The following is a 23,383-nucleotide window of genomic DNA, read 5'->3' as shown; positions in this document are numbered from 1 at the left end:
GCCCAGGCTCTCCTCGCGTTGCTCATTGCTACCGGTAGTCGCCGGGGCCGGAGGTTGTTCAGGGCAAGTTGCCCTCGGGGCTCCCCCATGGAGGAGACAGTGCTTGCGGCCGCAGCCCCGGATGCTTGTACCTCCCACTGGACGGCGACGAGGGTGCTGGCCGCGCGAGCGCAGGAGAGGTCGGGCCGCACGGCCTGTGGGAGGGTTTGAGCGGAGGTGAGCAGAGCCGGGCACCGGAGGGGAAGCCGCGCGGTCACCTGCCTGCCGGGGTGAGATTGCCACTCCCTTTCCCTTTCGGACAGCGCGAAGGGGCTGCCTGTGGGCGAGCCTTCTCTGGGGCTGGGGATACGCTTCGTGGGCGCCTTTCTTTGCCCCGGGACACTGAGCCGGGTGTGTTCTGAGATGGAGGCGATTTTCCTCGTTACCTGCATCGAGGAATCCCGCCGTGGATCGGGTGCCGTGGAACGCCACGGAAACCTGGCTTGGCCCTCAGCGCGCGTGCTGTTAAGTCCATTAAAACAGTTCCCTTTTGTTGTGCTGAGTGTTAGAAGATTGTAGCTACTGCCGAGAGGCTGGCAGTCGCACAAGCCTTCAGAAATCTGCTGAGACCTTATAAAACAGGCTGTTTTAATTTCCCAACTCCTATTATTACCTCACCGAATCCTCTTTCCCGCTCCATACAACTGTTCAAAATTCTGTATACGTTTAGTTTTGCATTTGTGTCTCTTCGATCTCTTTACTAGCTTTTTCGATTCGTTTAATACAAGATTACGTCTTCTGTTTCTAGAAACTATAAACTATGTGCTTGGTATTATTTTTTAGTAATAAGAGGATATATGAGAGAGCATAGATCTTTGTTTCATGGAGGTTAGTAACCAAATTTTAAAAAGTAGTAACTTTTTAGTCTTTTTGCCTACTTCTATATTCCCTTCTTTGCAGGCCAGAGCTACTCTGCCAGGGTTTATAAACTTAAATGATAATTGCAGGTATTATTTACAAGGAAATGAGTCATCTCCTACTTTTTCCAGTCATTTTTTCCCCATAAGAGAGGCTGTATTAAACTTACATGTAAATTAGAATTTTAACTTGTAACACTGTTGCCAAATTAGGGTTGGGGATGTAGGTTAGATTCTGTAGTATTTACAAGGACGACCTTTAAAAATAATTAGCGAAGTGCGAGGTTGGGGAAAATGAAAAGCTATGGGAATCAAGCAGAATTAAGAACTAAGAACTCCTAAGTTTTACTACGAAATGGGCAGAAGTAGAGTCCAGTGAACACCTGGTTCCCATTTCAGGCTGTGTTACTTTCTTTGGGGTCTTCTGCGTGCGGCTTAATCTCTGGGAGGTTCAGGTTCTTTAGCTGGAAGGCGGGGGTAATGATATTTTTTTCTCGTTGAGTGGGTTCGAAATAACGTATATGAGTCACGTGTAGCAGCCCCGCCCCCGCCCCGCAGGTGTTCCGTAAGTGGTTGCTGTTGCTGTTAGGGAGAAGTACGAATAAAAAAGAATTAGGAATTCTTAGATTGTTTGTATTGTATAAAAGGACCCTGAGGTGGTACCCCACCTCCCCTTGCACGCTCCATGTCAGCCATGAAGGCCTTTCTTTCCTGAGAAACTGCATATTGCTCATACCTCAGTGCCTTTGCACTTGCTTCTTCCTCTGCTTTGCTCTTTTACCATCTCTTTCAAGCCTTCGCTCGACGTTCTCATCTTCTCCACGAGGCCTTCTAACCAACCCTCATGTAAGCTTGGCTTTTCACCATAGCATTTATCAGTTTCTGATGTAACGTGCTTATTTATTCTGTTGATCGTCTTGCCGTCCTTCTAACAAGGTAAACTCCACGAGAGCCTGGTTTTGGCCCGTTTTATTTACTGCTGCATTCTCCTTCCTAGAAGATAATTTGTGTTCACAGACGTATTGTTGGTTGAGTAAATGACCTCAGCGTGCCGCCTGTCCGCAGGAAGCCACCGTGCAGTGGATGTGAGTCTTGTACACAAGTGACCGTAGTATAGCCGAGGAAAGGTGTCCAAAGACCGGCAGGTTGAAGGCTAGGGAATTCAGGAAAGGTTGATCACTCTGGCTGCAGAATCCAAGCAGGGCTTCGACGCAGAGGTGCCTTTAGAACGGGGTTCCGAAATGAGAGGGAGAACGTCACCGAGGTACGGAGGAGGGAAGGAAGTCGGGGAGACTGGTGACCATGTGTTGATCTCGGGCAGAACGCAGGGTATGGGAACTACAGGATCAGGAAAGAAGATTTAAAAGGTAGGTTTGGAAGGAACGGTGCAAGCCTTAGGTACTGGATGGCAAAATCGGCACCCCTTTCTGTAAAGAGTGTGGAGCCATTCCCGAGTTCTAAGTGGGAGGCTGTGGTGGTGGAGGTGTGTTCTATGGGGCAGCAAGGCAGCAGCGTGTGTTTACTCTGGATTAGCGTTCGGAGGGACCTGGAGGGCGTTTTTGGAAAGGTGGACCCCAACTGGCACCCTTGCCCCTGTACCCAGTTTAGGTGACGAGGATGGTGGAGCCACGGTCAGAACAGGAGGAGCAGAACCAGGAGGTTGGGCAAGGGGACAGCGACCTGGCCGGGGGCTGGATTGAGCGTCGTGGCGTGTGTTCCCCCGGACCTGAGTGGGGACTCTGGTGGGAAGGGCAGCAGGCTCCGAATGCGCCCTGGGGTCTGGGCCCGGTCCCCACCCTCCAGCCGCAGGAGGTGCTGCCTGAGTAGCATCTCTGTGCCTGTTTTCTCATCAGGGGCCCTTGACCTCAGATATTGGGTAGCTTTTGTGGAAGTGAAATGTCGCAAGCGCTGTGATGGGGTTGAAGCTGTAAATGGACTTCAGCTGGCTTCACTTCTAAACCTCACTGACTGGTGCTGGTGCTGCCTACTGTTCGTCTCTCTTTTCTTTTTAAAGGGTTTTATTTATTGTTAGAGATGGGAGGGGCGGGAGAAAGAGGGAGAGAAACATCGTGTATGGTTGCGTCTTATATGTGCCCTGATTGGGGACCCAACCCCACAACCCAGGCATGTGCCCTGACGAATTGAACCAGAGACCTTTGGCTTTGCGGAATGACGCCCAGCCCAGCCCACTGAGCCACACCGGTCACGGCTCTTAGTCATTTTGTAAAGAAAATTTAATTTCAACTTTCCTCATGGAGGTTAGAATGCTAGTCCCATTTTCCCTATTTCTTAAATTACCCATTTCATAATTTTATTTTCTTTGAGATGTATTTATTTCGTTTTCAACATTCTTTCATTCAGTGAAAGTTAATACTAAGTATTTGTAAATACTAGTGCAGTTGTGAAAATTGTGTTAAAGTTTAGAAAGAACAGGATGGAAACTCTTGAGTCTTTGAAAGCGTGTTTAAAATAAGAATAGGTTATTTTCAGAATTTTCAGTTCTCTCAGCTGCGGCATCCTTGAAGTCGGGGACTTTTGATCACTTTTAAAACTCCAAAGTCTGTGTGCCACAGTAGCTGCTCCGGTGACCATATACAGCCGACAGGAGCAGCTGGGAGCGGGTGTGCTGGGGAGGGGTGCCTCCCACCCAATCCCTCCAGGAGGTCACGTGGCCAGGTAACCACGTGGCGCTCATCATTCCTGGTTAGGAACCTAATTGAAGTGAAACTTAGCAAATTTTCTTGTGTTTGACTGTCTTGAACCCTGGCCCTGCCTGGGAGCTAATCCTTAGGAATAAAAAGATCATCTAGCCCTGGCTGGTGTGGCTCCATGGAGCGAGTGCTGGCCTGTGAACTGAAGGGTCGCTGGTTCGATTCCCAGTCAGGGCGCATGCCTGGGTTGCGGGCCGTGTCCCTGGATGGGGGCGTGTGAGAGGCAGCGATCGATGTATCTCTCACACATCAGTGTTTCTCTCCCTGTCTTTCTCCCTCCCTTCCCCTCTCTCTAAAAATAAGGAACTGAAATCTTTTTAAAATTTTTGTAAAGAACCCTCTGTGTGTCAGGACTTCCCAGGTGTGATTGGCTTGCAGTTAGAGGGGAGCAGAGTTTTACCTGGTCCGAGAATAGCCAGGGAACTCGTTCCTCTCAGGACATCCACACTGATGTCCTATTTTCAAACTGAAAGTCAAACGAGATAATTCATTTACTTAGTTCAGTGGCTGAAGGTTGCTGTATAAGTTGGCAGCTTGGAATTTTTGTGTCGCTTGCTGTCCTGCCACCGCCTCTCCCCCACCTTCCTTAAATTAACAAAACAACCTGAGTTCTAGAAAGGCTTATAAGTCCAACTTGCCACTGTAAACGGGTACCTTTTGTAGGGAAGCCAGCACACAGAACCACCGCCGTTGCCTTTGAGGAACTTCACTGAGTTTGTCTTCAATGGTAGAACATTAACTGAATATTAAATTTTATGGGGCTGACTATAAATAAATAAGGGCCGAAGGGGGAAAGATGCCTGTGGGCCAGAGCCGTTGAAGTCCTTGTCGCTCAGCCTGCAGCGTGACCTGGCCTTGCCTGGAGAGCAGGCGCTTGGGCGGTGGGTAGGAGGGCTGGGCGGTGGGTAGGAGGGCGGGCGGGCCTGGCGGGGGATGGGCCTGGCGGGGGATGGTGGGGGGAGGGGGGCAGGCCGGGCGGGCGGGTGTCTGGACCGAGGGGACTCTCGACCTCCGTGGAGCCGCAGTCCTGTGCTGGGAATGGGAGTGAGCAGCAGGGGTGCCACTCACTCTCTAAAGCCACGCCACGCAGGACATTGACCCACCCAGTCAAAAAAGGCCTTCTCTGTACCTTGTGTGTTTGCCCTTTTCCATGATAAATAGATTTTAAACAGCCTCGCGAAACTTTACGTAAGTAGGTGAAGAGTCATGTGTGGACATGGTAAAGTTGCGAACAATGAACTTTCAGTGACCTCAGGATAAAATGAGTAAGATTCTCTCAACACCTTGCAGGAGAACCTTACTCATTGTCACCGCCTCACCTCGTTAGTAGGGGTGGGATTGCTCCCTGTGACAGCTGACACTGGGTGGAGAAGAGCTACCACATTTACTTAGTCACTTACACTTGTCTGCCCAGGGAAGAGGGCGCTGCCCGCCCCGCAGGGTCGGGGGTGGGGTCCGGGGCTGCGTGGGGGCTGCAGAATCATGAACCCGTGGCTCTGGGAGGCAGGCTTTGTAGGAACAAGGTCATCATGCCCTTGGCTCCTGCTGGAGGGTGTGAGCAGTTTGCTTGCACGTGTAGCAGTTCTACCGCCCTTTAGCCCTTTAACAATTCCTGTCGCTGGCCCTTTAACAGTTCTGCAGCCAGGGCAGGGCACTGAGCCTGTGCCTGGGGGAAGCAGGAACTGTGCCTGGTGCCCCAGGAAGGCTGTTTGGCTTTGGGATCTTAACCTGGGGAGCAGAGGGCGGAGGGGAGCCTGCGGGGGAGGGAAGCGTGCGGGGAGGCCAGTAAAAGCCGTCCCAGTTTACCAGGTGTCAAAGCCTCATGTAATACCCAGTCTTAAATTTTAGACCTGACTCCGCATGCAGGTAGCTTGCATTTAGTGAAAGTTAACATTAGGTGTTAGTAAGCGTAAGTAAATGAACATTTGGTGTTTGAAGGTCAGATGTATGAGTGGAGAGTCTGATTTTGGATTTGCGAGGCTGCCATTCTGCTGGGCTTGGAATTGCAGATCAGGCTGATGATGGCAGATAAGCTTGTTTCTGGGTTTGGTCTTTGCAGATAACAAAGTTCCATTTTATTGATTCCACAATGTTCACACCTTTGGAATGGTGATCTGTGACCCAGGAACTCCTCTGTGGCGCTTGCTTGATAGTTGAGAACATGCTTCACGGTGGTGACGTTTTCGAGGTGGAGGGAGGGTTTATGTGAAGGGACGCTTTTACCTAAGCGCCGCCCTTGCCCGGTGGGAGGGTGCCCTGCCAGCTGGGCCGCTCCGTCCCTTTCCTCCCTTCTCCCAGAGCCGAGGCCCCTGTCTCCGCCTTTCCCCGGTGGGCGGCCTGCTCTCTCCCAGCCTGGTCGGACAGCTCTGTGCCGCGCTCACGGTGCCGGCGGTAAAACGGCGGTTACATTTCAGGGTGCTGATCTGAGTGATGCGGTGGTTTCCTGTCTGTTAACCACCGCTCGGGGAATAGGCAGCTTTAGTTTCTAGGGTCAACTGCATGTGATCCCGTCCACCTGTGCTTGTCCCCAGATAGTCTGTTTAAGATGTGCTTTGAGACTTCCAGATACCTAGGTGCCCAGGATAAAAAAGCTGCCGGCAGTCCAGTGAGGGGGGGCGCGGTGCAGTGCGAGGTGGGAGCGCTGCAGGCGCACGGCCTAGGGATGGTAATTCGCTAGAGTGCACAGGAGTGATGCTCTCACCTCCCCGTTCCCTCCTCACGTCTCCACCTCCCCGCCTTGCCGCACGTGCTGATGTCTCCGTGGAATCTGACCGTCCTGTGTCAGCAGGGCGTCCTGATTCACAGGGAAGCTGAAGTGGAGACTGGGTGTTAACCAGAGTTTGGCCCATAAAATGGGCAATAGCGTATTCACTTTAAAATCCCCAGAGACCTTATAGGTTGTTTAGCTCCTTGCTCTCTTACGTGTGTCTTCAGGTTATGACACATGCGCAGGGAGGCCCCAGCTAGAGGCAGGACTGAGTCTCCTTGCCGCTGCTTAGGGCCTTGCTCAGCGTGTTGTGTTGCCTCAGGAGTGGCATTAGGAGGACTGGAGAGATTTCATAGAGATGGATAATCTCATTCATAGTGCATGTGACTGATACTTAAAAAGAACTCTGCCCTGGCTGGTGTGGCTCAGTGGATTGAGCACCAGCCTGAGAACCGAAAGGTTGCTGGTTCGATTCCCAGTCAGGGCATATGCCTGGGTTGCAGGCGGGCCCCCAGTAGGGGGTGCTCAAGAGGCAACCACACATCGATGTTCCTCTCCCTCTCTCCCTCCCTTCCCCTCTCTCTAAATAAAATCTTAAAAACAAAACAAAACTCAGAGCCACCACTCCCACCTCCCACTTGAGTGTCTTACCTTCTTTCCATGTGTCATATTACTTTGTCCTAGATGGCGGAGTGATGTTGCCTTTGGGACGTGCGCGTGGTTTCTCTCTGGCACCTCTGTGGCTCTCGAGCACTGCAGGGGGTGTTTCAGAAACCTCAGTGTAGAGACGTCCAGACGTGCACAGTACAAGCAGAAGGTGAGAGGACAGTACCGTGAACCCCTCTGTGCCCAGCACCCATCGTTACCAGTGCGCCCCGTTTTCTGCGGGCAGGTTTTGGTTTTTCAGCAACCCGATGGGAACTCTCTCTTCACCTGTAGTAGTAAGCCTACTCGGGTGTGAGGTAGCTGTCCCATGGCCTGTGGCAGTGAGCTTTTGTGATCGAGCCTGCACGTTTTGGGGGTCAGCAAGGGTGACTCAGTGTTTTCCTCTTGCAGTGGCCATGGCAGGGTGCAAAGGGTCCCCTCTAGGCCCAGACCCAGGACCGGCACTCTGTTGCTTATACCTACCTCGCTGGCGAAAGCAGGCCACGCCCCCTACAGTGGGGTGGGGGAAACCCTTCTGCAGGTATTTGAGGACCCATAATGTCACTCAGCAGTGGAATCTCGGCTCTGTGTGCTAATGCTGTTTACCATCATTACAGAACGGTAGGTTTCCACTATCTCTTGTCTGTCTCCACTGAAGACTAAAAGCTGTGACTTTTCTATCCAGAGACAGAGCATAACGCTTACCGCGCACAGCACGTGCTCAGTGAATGCTGTTTGGATGGGTAGACAAAGGGATTGGGGGGTGAGGCGATAGAGTTAGCTGCTCCTGTTAAAGGCCAGGGTCTCGTGGCCTGAAGAAGGGTTACTGAGTGAGGCATCGGACTGATCTGCCCGTCAGTCCTGGGGTTCAATTGTTAAGTGGGACTTAAAATCAAGAAATACCAGAAAACCGTGTGGTGGTTATAACTGTGTTGCTGAGTAATGTTGTTTCCTCCACTTGCTACGCTTTGTTTTCGTTCATCAGCAGAGTTCATGAGTTGGCCGTTAGGGTCTTGTGGCTTGAGCCCTCTAGTACCCGTGACCTTCACGCTCTCTGGCAAGTCCGCCAGCAGCACGCAAGCACCCCGGCCTGCGCCTGTCTGCTGGCGTCACCACGCTCTGCTATCCACGTAACATGCAATCCGCCTTCTCCCCACACCCGCCCAGGGAGGCTGAATGAGAACTGAATTACCATGTGCTTATACCTGCGTAGCTTTCTAAGAAGGAAATGTGTGGGTGAAGGGTATTTGAGTTTCTCTATATAGATTATTCCAAACGGACACATTTGTGAAATGAGTAAATGTGTTTATAAGCTAGATTTGTATATTTATGCCTGATTTTCATCGTGTGGAATGTTTCTTCTTATAAGCAACGTGTTTTGTCACTACAGACTGTCAGATAAGACTGGAAAGATTTTTAAACTACAAAACCAGAGTTTATAAAATCAATTTAGATGTGGTTTTGAGTTATCCTTGACATATAATAATATCGTATTTGTGTAATTAATTAGGGTACAACGTAATGATTATGTTGCATATATTGTGAAATGATTACCATAGTACGTTAACATCCATCACCTCACATATTTTTTCTTGTGATGAGCATTTTTAAGATCTGCTCTCTTAGCCACTTTCAAATATACAACACACTATTGTTAACAGTAGTCACCATGCTGTACAGGACGTCCCTGGGACTGACTTATAACTGGAAGTTGGTGCCTTTGGACCCCTTCACCTTAAAAAAAAGGATATTTTGGGGGGGGGGGGGGGGGGGGGGGGCCGGCGGGGGGGTTTTTGACTCTCGTCTGTTTGCTTGCAGGTCTGAAGCCTGCAGCGCCCGCGTCGCCTCCAGCACCGGCATTCCTGTCCTGTGATCGATGTGAGCCGCAGGAGCTTCTTACGTCGCAAACGAAATGAGCCAGGGGCGCGGAAAATATGACTTCTACATTGGTCTGGGATTGGCTATGAGCTCCAGCATTTTCATTGGAGGAAGTTTCATTTTGAAAAAAAAAGGCCTTCTGCGACTTGCCAGGAAAGGTTCCATGAGAGCAGGTAGGTTGGGGCGCAGCGACTGTGTGACGTCGGCGCGGGCTGATGTCCTCGGGTGCTTTGACTGTGGGCGACTGCCCCGTCCTTCCTAGTGAGTCTGTTCAGAACTTCAGATGAGAGTTGTAAATGTGTATAGAGAACCTAACATCAGTTTTGTAACAAAAAAAAAAAAAAAAACAAAACAAGAAGTGAGAAGATACCAAATAAGCTAACCACTCACTCCTGCTGTTTACTGTCAAACTGGGACCCAGGGCCAAGGGCGGATGAGCGTCCAGTGCTTGCTTTATATCCTGATGATTCTGCAGAGGAGGAGGTAGGGTGTGTGGAGAATCAGAGCCTTATCCAGGGCGAGGCTCCTTTGTGATAGTGGAATTCAGATAGTGGAAGTTACCTTAGGCGTTTTTCCTGAAGATCTTCAAGGCAGGAAGGAAAGAGGGTGTCCCCTCCCCAGGTTGAAGAGTCCTCAGTTCAGTGACCTTCTGAGGGGGGTGTAGGCTCTTTCCCCAGAAACTGCTCACAGGCCAGGAGGCCCCGGGCGACACTTGACGTGCTGGAGCCCGGCTCTGACTTCAGCCGCTGCCCTCACGACAGCGCCCAGCGTTGTGCTGCATCCGGGTCACGTTCTGTCGTTCAGCCTCTGCGGCGGTTCTAGACCTGGTTCCAGCCTCCTAAGAAGACCTGCTTTGGCAGTAAAGTATGCCACCTCCCCCTTGGCCGCGGCGGTTTGCGAGGCCTCGGCTGCAGTTCCGGGGACAGAGGACCTCCGAACAAGTGTATTCCTCCGCCGTGGTCAGTCCCGCGGCGGATATGCTAGTCAGGCTCTCCTTGGATCGACTTCTTCTTTGGACAAGCACCTAAGTACCGACTGCTTGACTTGGCTGGTAGGTTGGGGCGACAGTCAGGTGAAAAAGCAGGAGGAGCGATCTAGCAGCCCCCGACCCTGAGCTGGCCGGCGTGGGACCCCTCCCTCTGTCCAAGGTCCGGGCCTCATAGAGGCCAACCCACCCCTACGGGGCTTGTCCACTCTCAGGCTAATCCCTTTGAAGCTGGGCTGCTTTAGATTGGTTCATTTTCTTTACTTTGTTTATTAAAACTGACTTCACAAAAGACTGACGTATAAGGCTAGATTTCATTCCTTCACTCAACAGTACGGTAGAAACCTAAACGCTTTTAACGTTTTCATGATCCTCACATTGCCTTTTTGTTATATAGTCATAAAAATATGATCTAAGAAATCCCTTTCGACATGCTGGAACCTTTAGTCAAAGCAGTAATAAGTAACAAATGAGATATTTTAAAATCTGTCGTTAGGAGTAACTGTCATAACATTCGTAGGGTCTGATGATCTTTCCAAGAAGTGACATATGTTCTCATTCACAGGTCAAGGCGGCCATGCGTACCTCAAGGAGTGGTTGTGGTGGGCTGGACTGCTCTCGAGTACGTATGAGAGTATTTTTAAGAAAATGTTACACTTGTACATTGAGATTTGCAGGTACTATTACAGCTTCATGTTATTAGCAGCTTTTAAAGTTCAAGTCCTTTTTCTAATGAACGAAACTCAAAATATTTAAAATGGAAGCCTGTAAAAGGCTTCCATTAAATTATGTAAATGTTATCTAAGCTTAAGAGCAGCTGAAATAACAAAGTGACTGATTTGACTATTCCATCAGCAGATACTATTTTTTGTATGCCTGGTGTTCTTCTGGGTGCGGGAGACGCGCTAGTCAAAGAAACAAAAATCCTTACCCACTGAGAGCGAACAGTCTAGATGGAAGACAAATAACAAACTGCGTTAAAATGTGTAGTGATAAATGCTAAGAGTGGTTAGGAGTAAAGTAGGGAAGGGGGGCGTAAAACGAAGAGTTGATAGCTTTACATGTTGGGGGAGGCGGGCGGGTACAGGAAGTGGGGGAGCTGTCCGTATGGATTCTTGGGGGAAGAACATTTTAAACAGGAGGAAACAGTGAATGTGAAGGTGCGACGGGGGGCCCAGCCTGCGCCCTGCAGGTGTGGGGGGCAGCCTCCAGGGTAGCCCCCGAGTCTCACCGGTGGTGTTCACACCCTTGTGTAACGCCCCCCGGCACTGACCAGTAGCAGGGGTGGCGTTTGTGACTTCAGAGGCTGTCCCCAGAGGCACTGGGGTGTGGCCTTGAGTGCAAGGGTGGCTCGCTTGGAGTTGTGTTGGGGGCGGGGGTACTCAGGCCTGAGGGACAACTGCTTTTGCCCCACCCTGGATGTATAAAAATCCTAAACAAAATAATGAACGGATTAGATTTATTCTAGGGATGCAGAGTTGGCGTAAATCTGGAAAACCATTCACTGTAGTTTACCGCGTTAACAAATTGGAGAAAAGGTGTATAATTTTAATGCAGTTCAGGAACTGTTCACGACGAAAAGGAAAGTATTTCAAATGAGTAACTTAAGTGAATTATTTTAATATGGCAGAGGATATAAAAGGTAAGCCAAAAGAAGCCAAAACAATAACACAATAAACACCAAAATGGGCCAGTATTGAAGGCTTTCTTTTTGTGACTGGGGACAGACAAATGGCCCCTCATCACTCCTTCGGTATTTTACTGGAATTTCTAGCCAGTGCGGCAAGGCAAGGGGTGGGGGGCAAAATAGGAGAATTAGAAAGGATTGTGTAAACTTTGTAATCTGCTGATTATATGAGTGTGAGCATGAAAAAGAAAATACAGATAAATTATAAAATTAAGGTTTAGCAACATAAAATCAACATACACAAAACTTAGCGGTATTTCTATATACCAGCAACAAACAATTAGAAAATAAAATGTTGAAATGATACCATGCGCCTATAGTTTTAAAAAACAGGAATCACTTATAAAGCTAACAAAAGATGGGAAAGATTTCCACAGAGACAGTAAAATCATTACTGAGGAGACGACGACAAATAGAGGGATATACCATCTTCATGGACGGAAAGTCGTTACTGCAAACTTGTCGTTTCCCTCCACGCGGACAGGTGCACAGCTGCTCCGTGTAAAACTGTAGGGGGGGCGGTACGTGGTGGGTTGATTGTAAAATTTGTGTAGTAACACAGAAGTCTGAGGAAAGCAAAGACACCCCTTAAGAGGAGGTGAGAGGACTTGCTTTACTGGATATGAAGGCTCAGCAGGTTTCCCTGATTCCGTCAGCGTGGTCTTGCGCCTGGGTGCACGCACTCACGCACGCACGCACGCACGCACGCGCGCCGCAGTGGGCGGCCCGGAAGCGGACCCGCGGGCGCTGTGCTCACCTCACGGGGCGTTGAAGGAGGGAGACGAGCCCCTCAGGAAGGGCGGCCGTGCCAGTCTGTAGGGAGGAGAACGCAATTGGATTCACACCTCCGTGTAGAGATCGCCTCCAGGGGGTTCATCATGCAGGAACGTGAAAGGCAGCGCACTAAGCGTTTGAAAGAGAATGTTTGAGAAAGATGTGTACAAGTTGCACGAAGCACTAACAGAATGGGAAATAGTTTTATTTTTAAAAATTTTTTAAAGTTTTTATTTATTTTTAGAGACGGGAGGGAGAGAGAAAGAGAAGGGGATACACATGGGTCAGTTGCCTCTGCGCGCCCCACACTGGGGACTGGCCTGCAGCCCAGGCATGTGCCCCGACTGGGAATCGAACCAGCGACCTTTCGGTTCTCAGGCCGGCACGCAGGCCACTGAGCCACACCAGCCAGGGCTGGCAGATATTTTTAAATTTCACAATAAAATTAAGAACTTTTGATCAAGAGTTTAAGAGAATATAAAGACAAATCACAGTTATAAAAATAGTGTTTTAAACCCACAGAAAACTCATGTTCAGATGATAAAGAATTACCTCAGTAAGAGAAAACAAATAGCCTAGTAGGCAAATAGGGGGAAACTTGAACAGCTTCTTCACTAAGAGTTCACTTGGCCAATAAACGAAACGGGGAAGTGCAAGTTGAAAGCACAGCTAAAATAATCTTCCCCGTGAACAGATCGGCCGACCCGTGAATCTGAAAACAGCAGGCGGCGGGGAGCCCACACACGCCGCTGGCTGAGGCCTGGCCCGGCCGTTTGGAGGCGCGGTCGCCCGCGCGGCCTCTTTAAAAAGAGATCACGCCGCTTTCCCGTGTGGGACCCCCGTGGCTTCTCTGCTCCGATGCCCTTCTTTGCAGGTCCACAGGGGGCGCTCGCCACCTGACTCCCCTGCCTCGCCCCTCCGCGCCCAAGCCCCGCTGCAGCACCTGCCTCCTCGCCTTTCTTCCTGCTTGGGACGCCTCGCCCGTCCGCCCCGCCCCGCCCCTCCCCCCTGCAGTAGATGCAGGTTCACCCCCTTCTTCAGTGGGAGCCGTGGAGCTTCCCGCCAGAGCCCTTCGCGGCGCCGCGGCCCTGCGCCCCGTCCTGCCCGCCCTTTGCTTCCCCTCGTTTGTCTACGTGCGTGTTCGAGCCTTTGCCAGTGGTTGTGTCGGCTCCCCTCACTAAATGCAGGTTTTAGGGGGCCATACGTGTGTCTCCTCACCCTAGAATAACATCTGGCACTTAGTAGGTCCCCAGGCATATGTAAGAGTTGAGTTTTTTTAAGAGCCAGTGAAAAAGGCTTGAGACGTACTTTCACAGCAGTTTTAGTAGCTTTTAATTTATTTGCATTTGTTGTCATAGGATATAAATATCTATTAAAATTGTTTATTAAAAAAACATGTAAGTATAAATTAGATCTCTTCATTTAAAATAGATTTGTATTGTTTCTAATTGGTTTGGCCTCTCTTCTAATGTTGAGGATTTATGAAAAGAGGGGAGAAAATACGGAAATTACTAAACACAATTGAAGGATTATATAAATATATATATATAAGTAGAATGCGGGTATTTCCAATTTGTGTGGCTATGTGGCTATGTTCCTGAGTGTTTTCTTTTGTTGTCCACTCCAGTGGGAGCCGGTGAGGTGGCCAACTTCGCTGCGTACGCCTTCGCACCTGCCACCCTGGTGACTCCACTGGGAGCCCTCAGCGTCCTCGTAAGGTAAGGGCGTGTGGGGACCGCCTGTGGCATTAGGGCTGTGAAGTGGTCAGTGCCAGCTAATTGCACGTGCGCCGCATAATTCACATTTAAACAGCCTCGAGAACATTCCTAATGCTGTGTCATAATTCGCTTTTAAACGGTTATCTTCTGTGCTCAGACCAGCTGTCCGTTTGTGGGAGAAGATGCTTCTGTGCTTGGTCTTGCTTGTATTCCAAACCAGCGCTAGTTTTGCTTTCATTTCCTTTTTTTTTTTTTTTAAGATTTTATTTATTTATTTTTAGAGAGAGGGGAAGGGAGGGAGAAAGAGAGGGAGAGAAACATCCATGTGTGGTTGCCCCTCGTGTGCCCCCTACTGGGGACCTGGCCTGAAACCCAGGCATGGGCCCTGACTGGGAATCGAACTGGCAACCCTTTGGTTCACAGGCTGGCACTCAGTCTACTCAGCCACACCAGCCAGGGCATCATTTCCATTTTTTAAAGTTCCAAGTGGCTCTTGTCACATTGTTCATCACATGACATGTGATGAATAGATTTCTGTGCTTACCACAGAAAATCGCCGATGGGGGCAGGCTCTGCACCTCTGAAGACTGGCTCTGGGTGCTTGTTTGCAAGGAGCAGTGCAAGACTTGTCCGATCTCTGTCGCTTCGTGATCAGCTCTGATAGCTAAGCCCATGCTGAAGTCTGGATTTTGGCTGCTATCCCCGAAGTTAATTGATAGATATTGTTATCCTTTTTTTTTTTTTTTTTTTTTTCCTTCCCCAAGATTGTGTGTGATCCAAAAATATCTCTGGATTTTTTATATTTTAAAAAATTTATAATTTTTTTTATTTATTTATAAAAAATTGTATATTCTCACATGTTTAAACTTCAGTCACCTTCAAAGCCCTCTCCATTTGATGCCATATACTTTTGGAGATGTTTTTCCCGCTTCTCAAAACAGTTTTTGAGAAACTCATCCGTTTTGATGCCTTTTTGTGCTTCTGCTGCTGGTTTTCTTACTTTCAGCTCTTCCACACCGGCGAAACTTTTTTCTTTGAGGACTTTTTTCATCTGGGGAAACCAAAAAAGACTCTTGGGTGAGATCGGGTGAATAGGGAGAGTAGGGCACGGCGGGGGGGAAATCATGCTGTTTTCGGTCAAAAACTGCTGAACCCTCAGCATGATGTGAGCAGGTGCATTCATAAATCACCCATCATGAAATGGGCAAAGACATTGAAAGAGTCTTCCCCAAAAAATTCTCTGAAACTGAACGCAGCCTCTCACCACAACGCCAGCTGGTCCACTGATAACAAATGGGTTTCTAGAACACTCACCTAGTGGGAGAAGCCTGTACTACAAGGGGCCCGCCCTCCAGACGATAGTTCCGGGGTTGTTTTTGGGGAGGGGGTCTCTATAAATAGTACAAGTAAATTATATAATTTTCCAAGATTATTATAGATTCTATATAAAGATATATTACAGCATGTGTCTTTTATCCTTATTTTTCTGTATGTGTTAAATTTATAGGTTTACACTGTATTTTTTTAATATTTGGATAACTAGCTACAAAGCATTGAAACTTGATAACTAATAGGCCAATTATATAGAATTAAATGGACACGTAAGAGGGACCCATCAACCAATGACGATAAATTGAAGTTGAGCAAATTTTAAGCATTGGTTTGATATAGATTCTTAATTAGGATATGAATTTGTCCGTAGCTCCACTGGTTGTAAATGTCATACTGATTTCCTGCAGTAGAAAGGTGGTAGCTCTACTGGTTTAGTGTGTGATGAAGCGGGTGCGTCCTGGAGGTTTCATTTTGTGATCAGAAGATGTTTTCTATACCTTGGCCCAAAGCCGGAATCTTGATAAGCTCCCAGGATTTTAGTCTGAATTGCGTTGACATTGAAAAAGGAGACAAGTAGCTTAATATTTTAATTAATTCGCCTTCTCCCTCCCATTTCAGTGCCATTCTTTCTTCATACTTTCTAAATGAAAGACTTAATCTCCACGGGAAAATCGGATGTTTGCTGAGTATTCTAGGATCCACAGTTATGGTCATTCACGCTCCGAAAGAAGAGGAGATCGAGACGCTCAATGAAATGTCTCACAAGCTCGGGGACCCAGGTAGGAAAGGAAAGGCTTTATGACGCTCACTGAAGTGTTACTTTTAAGTTTAGTTTGTTTTTTTAATTCTATTTTTTATTTTATTATTATTAAAAATACGGGATATTTGCCGGCTGTCCCAATTTCTTTCTTTTTTTTTTTTTAGATTTTATTTATTTATTTTTAGACAAAGGGGAAGGGAGGGAGAAAGAGGGAAACATCGATTGCATCTCACGTGTGCCCTACTGGAGATGCCCCCTGCAACCCAGGCCTGTGCCCTGCCTGGGAATTGAACCGGCGACCCTTTGCTTCACAGGCCGACATTCAATCCACTGAGCCACACCAGCCTGGGCTAGTTTATTTTAGTCAAAGTTTTGTGTGCATACAAAGAGGCAGATTCCTCTGTGTGGCTCATTAGGACACAGCAGTTACCTCGCTTCCTGGTTCTTTGGTCCGTGTCTGAAGAACATGCTTCTGTTGCTGCTTTCTCAGCCGTAGATCTGTTACCTGTTGAATCTATTTAATTTTGTCTGATTTGTTTACAGTACATAGCTTTTATTCTCAGCTGAGACGTACAATACATTGATTACTTTTTTTTTCTGCATTTATATTAGTTTCATGTGCGCAGTATAGTGATCTGACACAACACCGTGCGGTGTGATCGCCGTGAGTCTAGCAACCGCCTGTCACTGTGCAGACTGATGGCAGCGTGGCGGGCTGTGTTCCCCTCGCTTTTCTCACCCATCGCCCCGACTCCCCTCCGCTCTGGCAACTAGTCCCTTTGGTCTGACCTTCCCTTTCTTGTCTTGAGTTTTCCTGAACAAATAGTGGCCTTGTTGGCCTAGTTTCCTTGTTGCGTGTGTGTCTTTTAAAAAAAAAAAAAATTATATTTTATTGATGATGCTAGTACAGTTGTCCCAATTTTTCACTCAATGCTCCCCTCTGCCCAGTACCCGCCACTCCCTTAGGCAACTCCCACATCATTGTTCTTGTCCACGGATCATGTGTCTAAGTTCATTGGCTGCTCCTTTTTCTCTTCTGCACTTTACATCCCCATGGCTATTCTGTAACTACCTGTTTGTGCTTCTTAATCCCCTCACCTCTTCACCTCTTCCCCGACACTCGCCCTTCCATCTGGCATCTGTCAAAACGCTCTCTCTATCCATGATTCTGTCCCTGGTCGTCGTCTTTGCTTAGTTTCTTTTTTAGATTTCAACTGTTGATAAGATATGTGTTCATTGCCATTTTATTGTTCATAATTTTGATCTTGTTTTTCTTAAATAAGCCCCTTTAACCTTTCATATTATAATGGTTTGGTGATGATGAACTTTAGTTTTTTCTCTTCTGGGAAGCTCTTTATCTGCCCTTTGATTCTTAATGATAGCTTTGCTGGTTAAGAGCAACCTTAGCTGTAGGTCCCTGCTTTTCATGACTTTAAATGTTTCTGGCCAATCCCTTCTAGCCTGCAGTTTCTTTTGAGAAATCAGTTGACAGTCTTATGGGAATTCTCTTGTAGGTAACTCGCTGCTTTTCTCTTGCTGCTTTTAAGAGTCTCTTTATCTTTAACTTTTGGCATTTTAATTTTGATGTGTCTTAGAGCAGGTGTCTTTGCATCCCTCTTGTTTGGGTCTCTGCGCTTACTGGATTTGTGTGTCTATTTCCTTCACCAAATTAGGGAAGTTTTCTTTCGTTAGTTTTTCAGATTTCCAATTTCTTGTTCTTTCTCTTCTCCTTCTGGCACTGCTATGATGCGAATGTTGGCGTGCTTGACGTTGTCCTAGAGGCTGCTTTTATACTGTCCTTGTTTTTTCCGATTCTTTTTTCTTGTTCTGATTGGTTGTTTTTAGCTTCCTTAAGTTCCAAATCGGCGATTCTTAGCTTCATCCACTCTACTGTTGTTTCCCTGCAAATTGTTCTTTATTTCCGTTAGCGTATCCTTTGTTTCTGAGTAGATCTTTTTTATGCTGCTGAGGTCCTCACTAAGTTCCGTGAGCATCCTTATAACCAGTGTTTTGAACTCTGCATCTGATAGGTTGCTCATCTCCATTTTGTTTAGCTTGGGGCCTGGGGCCAGGGGCTGGGCCGAGGCTGCTCTGGGGAAGTGAGCGGGAAGGACTCCAGCTGGAGGCTGGCGCTGGAGGAGACACGTTGGGATCGGATCCTGGCTGCCCAACAGACACAGTCAAGTCGGAGTTCTCTGTAGTCTGAAAGGAGGACGTTAGGGGAGGAAGTCTAGTCCAGGAGTAACTGCTTTCTCAGGCTGGCAGCCCAGTTCCAGTCAATGATTCACTAGTCTCGACCTAAGTGGCTCATAGGTGCGCCCATGTTAGAGTTGGCAGAAACCTCTGTTTTCCAGATGACTGGTGAGAGGTCGGGAGAGGTTCTTTTCATTGCCCCAAGTCACCCAGGTAACTGGAGAAGGGATGGGCGGGAACCAGGCCTCTTCCTGTTCAGTCCGGTGACCATGCCTGAACCCGGCTGGGTGTGTGGGGCTTGAAAATCAGGGCTGTTAACATTGACTTCCTCAGTTGGCTTGGCCATCAGCTGTCAGTTTTCAAGACAGGATTTTCATGGCCTGTGCCCAGCCCTGCCAGCCCAGGTTATGGGCACAGGGCTGTCTAGCTGCCGGGGCCTCGACACAGAAGCTGCTGTGTTTCCTTTGCTAACCCTCCTCTGCCTGAGTGACAGGTTGGGGTGAAGTGACCGCTGCTGCCTCATCAGGCGGCGTTGTCATCCTCCTCCCTGCAGGAAAATGTACGGCCAGTGACTTAGGAAAAGAGTAAGATCTTAGGCCCTGGCCGGGTTGCTCAGTTGGTTACAGTGTCGTCCACATACTGTAAGGCCATGGGTTCGATTCCCGGTCAGGTAACATAAAAGAATCAACCAATGAATGTATACATGAGTGGAACAACAAATCGATGCCTCTAGTTCTCTGTCTCCCTTCCTCTTTCTCTACAAAAAGGGGAAGAAAGGAGTAAGAGCTTAGAGTTGAAAGGATCTTCACCTCCCATCCAAACTGCAGCCCCTTCGCCTGTACCCCTGACAGGTGGTCACCCTGTGGCTGGGGACGTCCATTCCTTTGTCAGGACAGCTGTGATGACTAGAAAGCTCTGAGTCCTGTGCCACGGCAGCGTGACTTTGTGAACAGAGTAGCACAGGCTTCAGAGTCAAGCGACTTCAGCTAGAATCCTGCCTGTGAAATTCACTGTGCCACTGGAGTAAGTTATTTCTCTTCTGTCAGTCACATTCGCTTCGTCTGGAGACGAGGGACGATACCTGTTTGACAGTCACTCTGGGTATTAGAGGTGATGCAAGAAAAGCTCCCAGCTCCAGCTGGGGTGGCTCAGCGGATTGAGCACCAGTTTGCAAACCAAAGGGTCGCCAGTTTGATTCCCAGTCAGGGCACATGCCTGGGTTGTGGGCCGGGTCCCCAGTAGGGGGCGCACGAGAGGCAACCACGCATTGATGTTTCTCTTTCATATCAATGTTTTTCTGTTCCCCTCAAAAATAAATAAAAATTGAAAAGAAAAAAGAAAAATGCCTAGCACAGTTTCTGGCACAAAAAGCTGATAAAGCCATGGCTCTTATCATTATCATCACTGTTATCCCGCCTCCAAGTCCCGGTGGCGCTACGTACATATATGTACCTATGACAAGTACTTCCAGTGGTGGCCATGTGATTCCTAAGGGGTTGTGTAGGGGTTGGGTTTTGTTGTTTTTAATTGAAGAGTAAACTTTTTGTTCACGGAAAGCCTGCCACGCTCTGGGCGTTGTGCTGAGTTCCAGGGACGCAGGCTGCCTGGGACAAAGTGTCAGCATACGAGACACAGGTCTGTTCTCCCTCACGAGCCCTGTTTCTTGGTATGTGGTTGTCCATGGCTCTCTTGACTGTTGGTGGAATGAATTATGGAATAAAATCATTCCCAGGGGGAATTTTTCTTGTAAACAAAAAGACATTTCCCCAATTCACTTATTTTCTAAATTCAGATATTTTGTCTCACCGCTCCCAGCCCAGCCCAGACCTGGTGTTTTTACCATCTGCGGTAAGACCCAGTCGCCAAAATAAATATGTACTGCTCCTTTCGAGGCCAAAGTCAGTGCACAGGGGCGTCCAGGACCAGAAGGCCCCTGTCGGCCCCAGCGCTCGGCACTGCGGCCGCTTCCCAGCCCCCTCGCCGGGCTCTGCCTCCTCCTCCAGCCTCGGTGCGTGTGCAGCTGCCAGGCCCGCAGCGCCTTCGGGGGGCACTGAGCACAGGAAGCGGACGGACTTCTGCCTTCTGTCCTTGCTGCGTTCTTGGCCCTTTATCTCCCAGCTGCTCAGGCAGCCCAAAATTTCAACTCTGTTTGTTAACCTAATGCACCGAAACTTCCACAGACCCCGGCGGCCCCTTTCCGCTGCCTGGGTGCCTGCCCTCGCTCCCGGCTGATGGAACAGTGCAGGGCGCCCCCGTTTCCCCAGCTGGGGCTCCTGGCTGCTCCCATTGCTCTGCGGACGCGTGGCGGTTTTGCTGTTTCTGTGGGCCGGAGCGCCCTCGGTGCTGAGGTTTCCCTCCGTCTCCATGGAGCAGCGGCCTCGCTCTTCTCCCGATGTGTTGGCGCCACTCCTGGCGACCCTTGGCGCCTCTGCCTTCAGCCAGAACCCGCAGCAGGTGTCACGCTTCCTTATCGATTTGCCCTTAACCCCGGTGGTTGTCCCTAAGAGTGGAAAAAATGTACTCCATTTAGAACAGATGTGACTTGTAACTCCCGTTCCTGTTGAGATCAAGGTCTCCTGATTCTCCCCCCTGGGTTCTGAGGGACTGGGTCCTGGGGTCAGAGCCCGCCCACGGGGGCAGCGGCGTGGTATTTCTGAGGACACGCGGCTTTGGATCAGCCTGGTGTCCTTTCCTTTGCTGCAATTCTCTGGAGGCCTAAGGCGCTGCTAGCAAAGCGTCTGGTGGCGCAGTTTGTGAACAGGAAGCCCGGATCCATCCTCCGGTGTGTGCATGCGACAAGTTTGGTGGGCACGCTATTGCTGGGGCCACAGGCGAAGCTTTTATTTCAGGGTCGCACCGTTCCTCCTTCCTGCCGAGTTAACATTTTGTTTTGGATTTCTGGTTTTAAGTATGTAAACGTTTGACTAAATAGAACCGGTCTTTGCCTCCTCCAGGTTTTGTGGTCTTTGCGACACTTGTGGTCATCGTGTCCTTGATCCTGATCTTCGTGGTGGGACCGCGCCACGGACAGACGAACATCCTCGTATACATCACCATCTGCTCCGTGATCGGGGCGTTCTCGGTCTCCTGCGTGAAGGGCCTGGGCATCGCCATCAAGGAGCTGTTCGCGGGGAAGCCTGTGCTGCAGCACCCGCTGGCCTGGGCGCTGCTGCTCAGCCTCGTCGTCTGCGTGAGCACGCAGATCAACTACCTGAACCGGGCCCTGGACATCTTCAACACGTCCCTCGTGACGCCCATCTACTACGTCTTCTTCACGACGTCGGTCCTGACGTGCTCGGCCATTCTGTTCAAAGAGTGGCAGGACATGCCTGTGGACGATGTCATCGGCACTTTGAGTGGCTTCTGCACAATCATTGTGGGGATATTCTTGCTGCATGCCTTCAAAGACGTCAGCTTTAGCCTAGCCAGCCTTCCCGTGTCTTTTCGGAGAGACGATAAAGCCGTGAACGGCAACCTCACTACTATGTATGAAGTTCTGAACAACAACGAAGACGGCGTAACCTGTGGAATCGAACAGCACGCTGGGGAGACCGTGTCCCGAAGAAACGGAAGCCTGACAGCTTTTTAAGAAACATGGGATCAAACGGTTAACCTGTCGTTGGTATAAAGTGAATCTGAGTATCCGAACGTGTCTGGGATAGTGTTCTTCTCAAATAATGTTCTCTAGAGACAATCTTTTTTAAGGTTTCACTGATTTGGACCAAGAAATTACTTTTATTATATTTCAATGATGGTAGCTCACTAAAATGACCTCAGTCCCCGGCCAGTTTTTGTTAACATTGTTACTCTGGTAGCCGTATTGGAAAGTATTTTCCACCGACCTCGAAATGCACTAATTACAGTTTGGAGTCTATAAAAATGCTTTACTTCCTCAGTGGCGGCGGGAGTCTGCAGCGTACGTTTTTCGTCTCCATTCACATCATCCCTGAGCAGTTTAAGGCTTTTTCGATTGAAAGAACCAAATTATCTCAGTATATTTATTACCCTGTGATTTAGCTTACCTACACAAATGGCTCCTGTTTGAGGAATTATTTTAACATATCAAAGAAAATACTGAATTACTAAGGGCAACTCATTTACAAACAAAGGGCAGGAATTCACGCCACAGAATACTTCCCGGTGTGACCGGTCGGCCCTTCCTGGCCCTTAACCCAGCACATCCTGGGCTGCCAGGCGGGGGTGTCCTTTAGTGACTGCAATCCCTTGACGCCCCAAACCTTGATTCCCATTTTTACATCGGCTCTGGTACTTTGCGGTATATTTTCATGATGAGTTATATTGTCGTTTAGGTCTTCTAACAACTCTGGGAAAGTAAGGTAATTGAAAAAACCGAGCTTCCGTTACAATAAAAAAGATTGGCAACAAAGTTCTTTCTAAGTCTGGATGCTTAGGACAGGCTTGTCTGTGAAATCTGGTTTCTTTCCAGGTTTCTTGACAAGTTCTTTCAGAAACATCGGTGAGAAACGTTCACGGAATGAGAATTTCAACCGTATGCAGAAAAGGTAGAACAGAACCGTAAACTCCATCAGCTTCAAACGTGTGGTCATAGCAATTAACTGGCCGTAAAAACAGTTGACAGTTAATGTCCCCCTGGGTAGTAGGTATCTCTCAGGCTGTTTCCACTCTGCTGTTCCTGCCCAAGGTCACCCAGCTCGGCTCCCCTGTGTGACTGCCCCCGGCTCGGCCCACACAGCTCTCCGCTGACATTACCAGGGAAGAACTGACAGGCTCCGAGTTCCATGAAATAAACCCCCTTCCCCCCAAAGTTTTATCCTATACCCTCTAGGGAGCCTTTTTAGACCTTTTTCCCCCGAAGGCCTCCCTGTGAAATTTTCTACCGGATAAACTCTGTTTGCTGTGCTGTATCCTGCTGTGCTTCCTGCATAACAGCAAGAACCAGTACCTCTCCCTCCCTCCCAGGTGTGACAGTGCCCTGAGAATGCAGAACTTGAAGAATAAATTCTTATTTAACATCTTAAAACACTTGTCTTTTACATGAGTGTCTAGTACATTTTGTTTTACAATTTTTTTATTGTATTTTTTTCCATTACCATTTATCTTCCCCCAGTGGTTTAT

The 23,383-nt window shown here is 48.7% G+C and overlaps 1 protein-coding gene across 2 annotated transcripts; it reads left to right on the top strand.

Annotated features, from left to right (window-relative positions):
* NIPA2 (NIPA magnesium transporter 2) lies at positions 1–23,332 on the top strand. 2 transcript variants are annotated; one of them, XM_054561937.1, is made up of 6 exons: positions 1–216; positions 8,778–9,010; positions 10,388–10,444; positions 13,911–14,001; positions 15,952–16,112; positions 21,241–23,332. In XM_054561937.1, exons 2-6 carry the CDS (start codon positions 8,872–8,874, stop codon positions 21,873–21,875), a joined length of 1,083 nt encoding a protein of 360 aa, XP_054417912.1. In that variant the 5' UTR covers positions 1–216; positions 8,778–8,871; the 3' UTR covers positions 21,876–23,332. The 2 variants fall into 2 exon arrangements, with proteins under 2 accessions (XP_054417912.1, XP_054417913.1); XM_054561938.1 differs by having other exon boundaries at positions 1–269.
* Positions 23,333–23,383: the final 51 nt, after the last annotated feature.

Source organism: Pteronotus mesoamericanus, unplaced genomic scaffold (assembly GCF_021234165.1).
Source record: "Pteronotus mesoamericanus isolate MK-2021 breed Mesoamerican mustached bat unplaced genomic scaffold, CSHL_Meso_final scaffold_582, whole genome shotgun sequence".
NCBI lineage: Eukaryota > Metazoa > Chordata > Mammalia > Chiroptera > Mormoopidae > Pteronotus > Pteronotus mesoamericanus.
Note: the sequence above shows the minus strand (reverse complement) of the source record. Positions and strands in the feature narration are given on the sequence as shown.

Excerpts from the sequence above, each read along its gene's own strand:
- NIPA2 (XM_054561937.1), top strand. The coding sequence starts at position 8,872 with ATGAGCCAGGGGCGCGGAAAATATGACTTCTACATTGGTCTGGGATTG. Across the intron at positions 10,445-13,910 it reads GTGGGCTGGACTGCTCTCGA|TGGGAGCCGGTGAGGTGGCC; the intron begins GTACGTATGAGA and ends TGTCCACTCCAG. Across the intron at positions 14,002-15,951 it reads GCCCTCAGCGTCCTCGTAAG|TGCCATTCTTTCTTCATACT; the intron begins GTAAGGGCGTGT and ends CTCCCATTTCAG.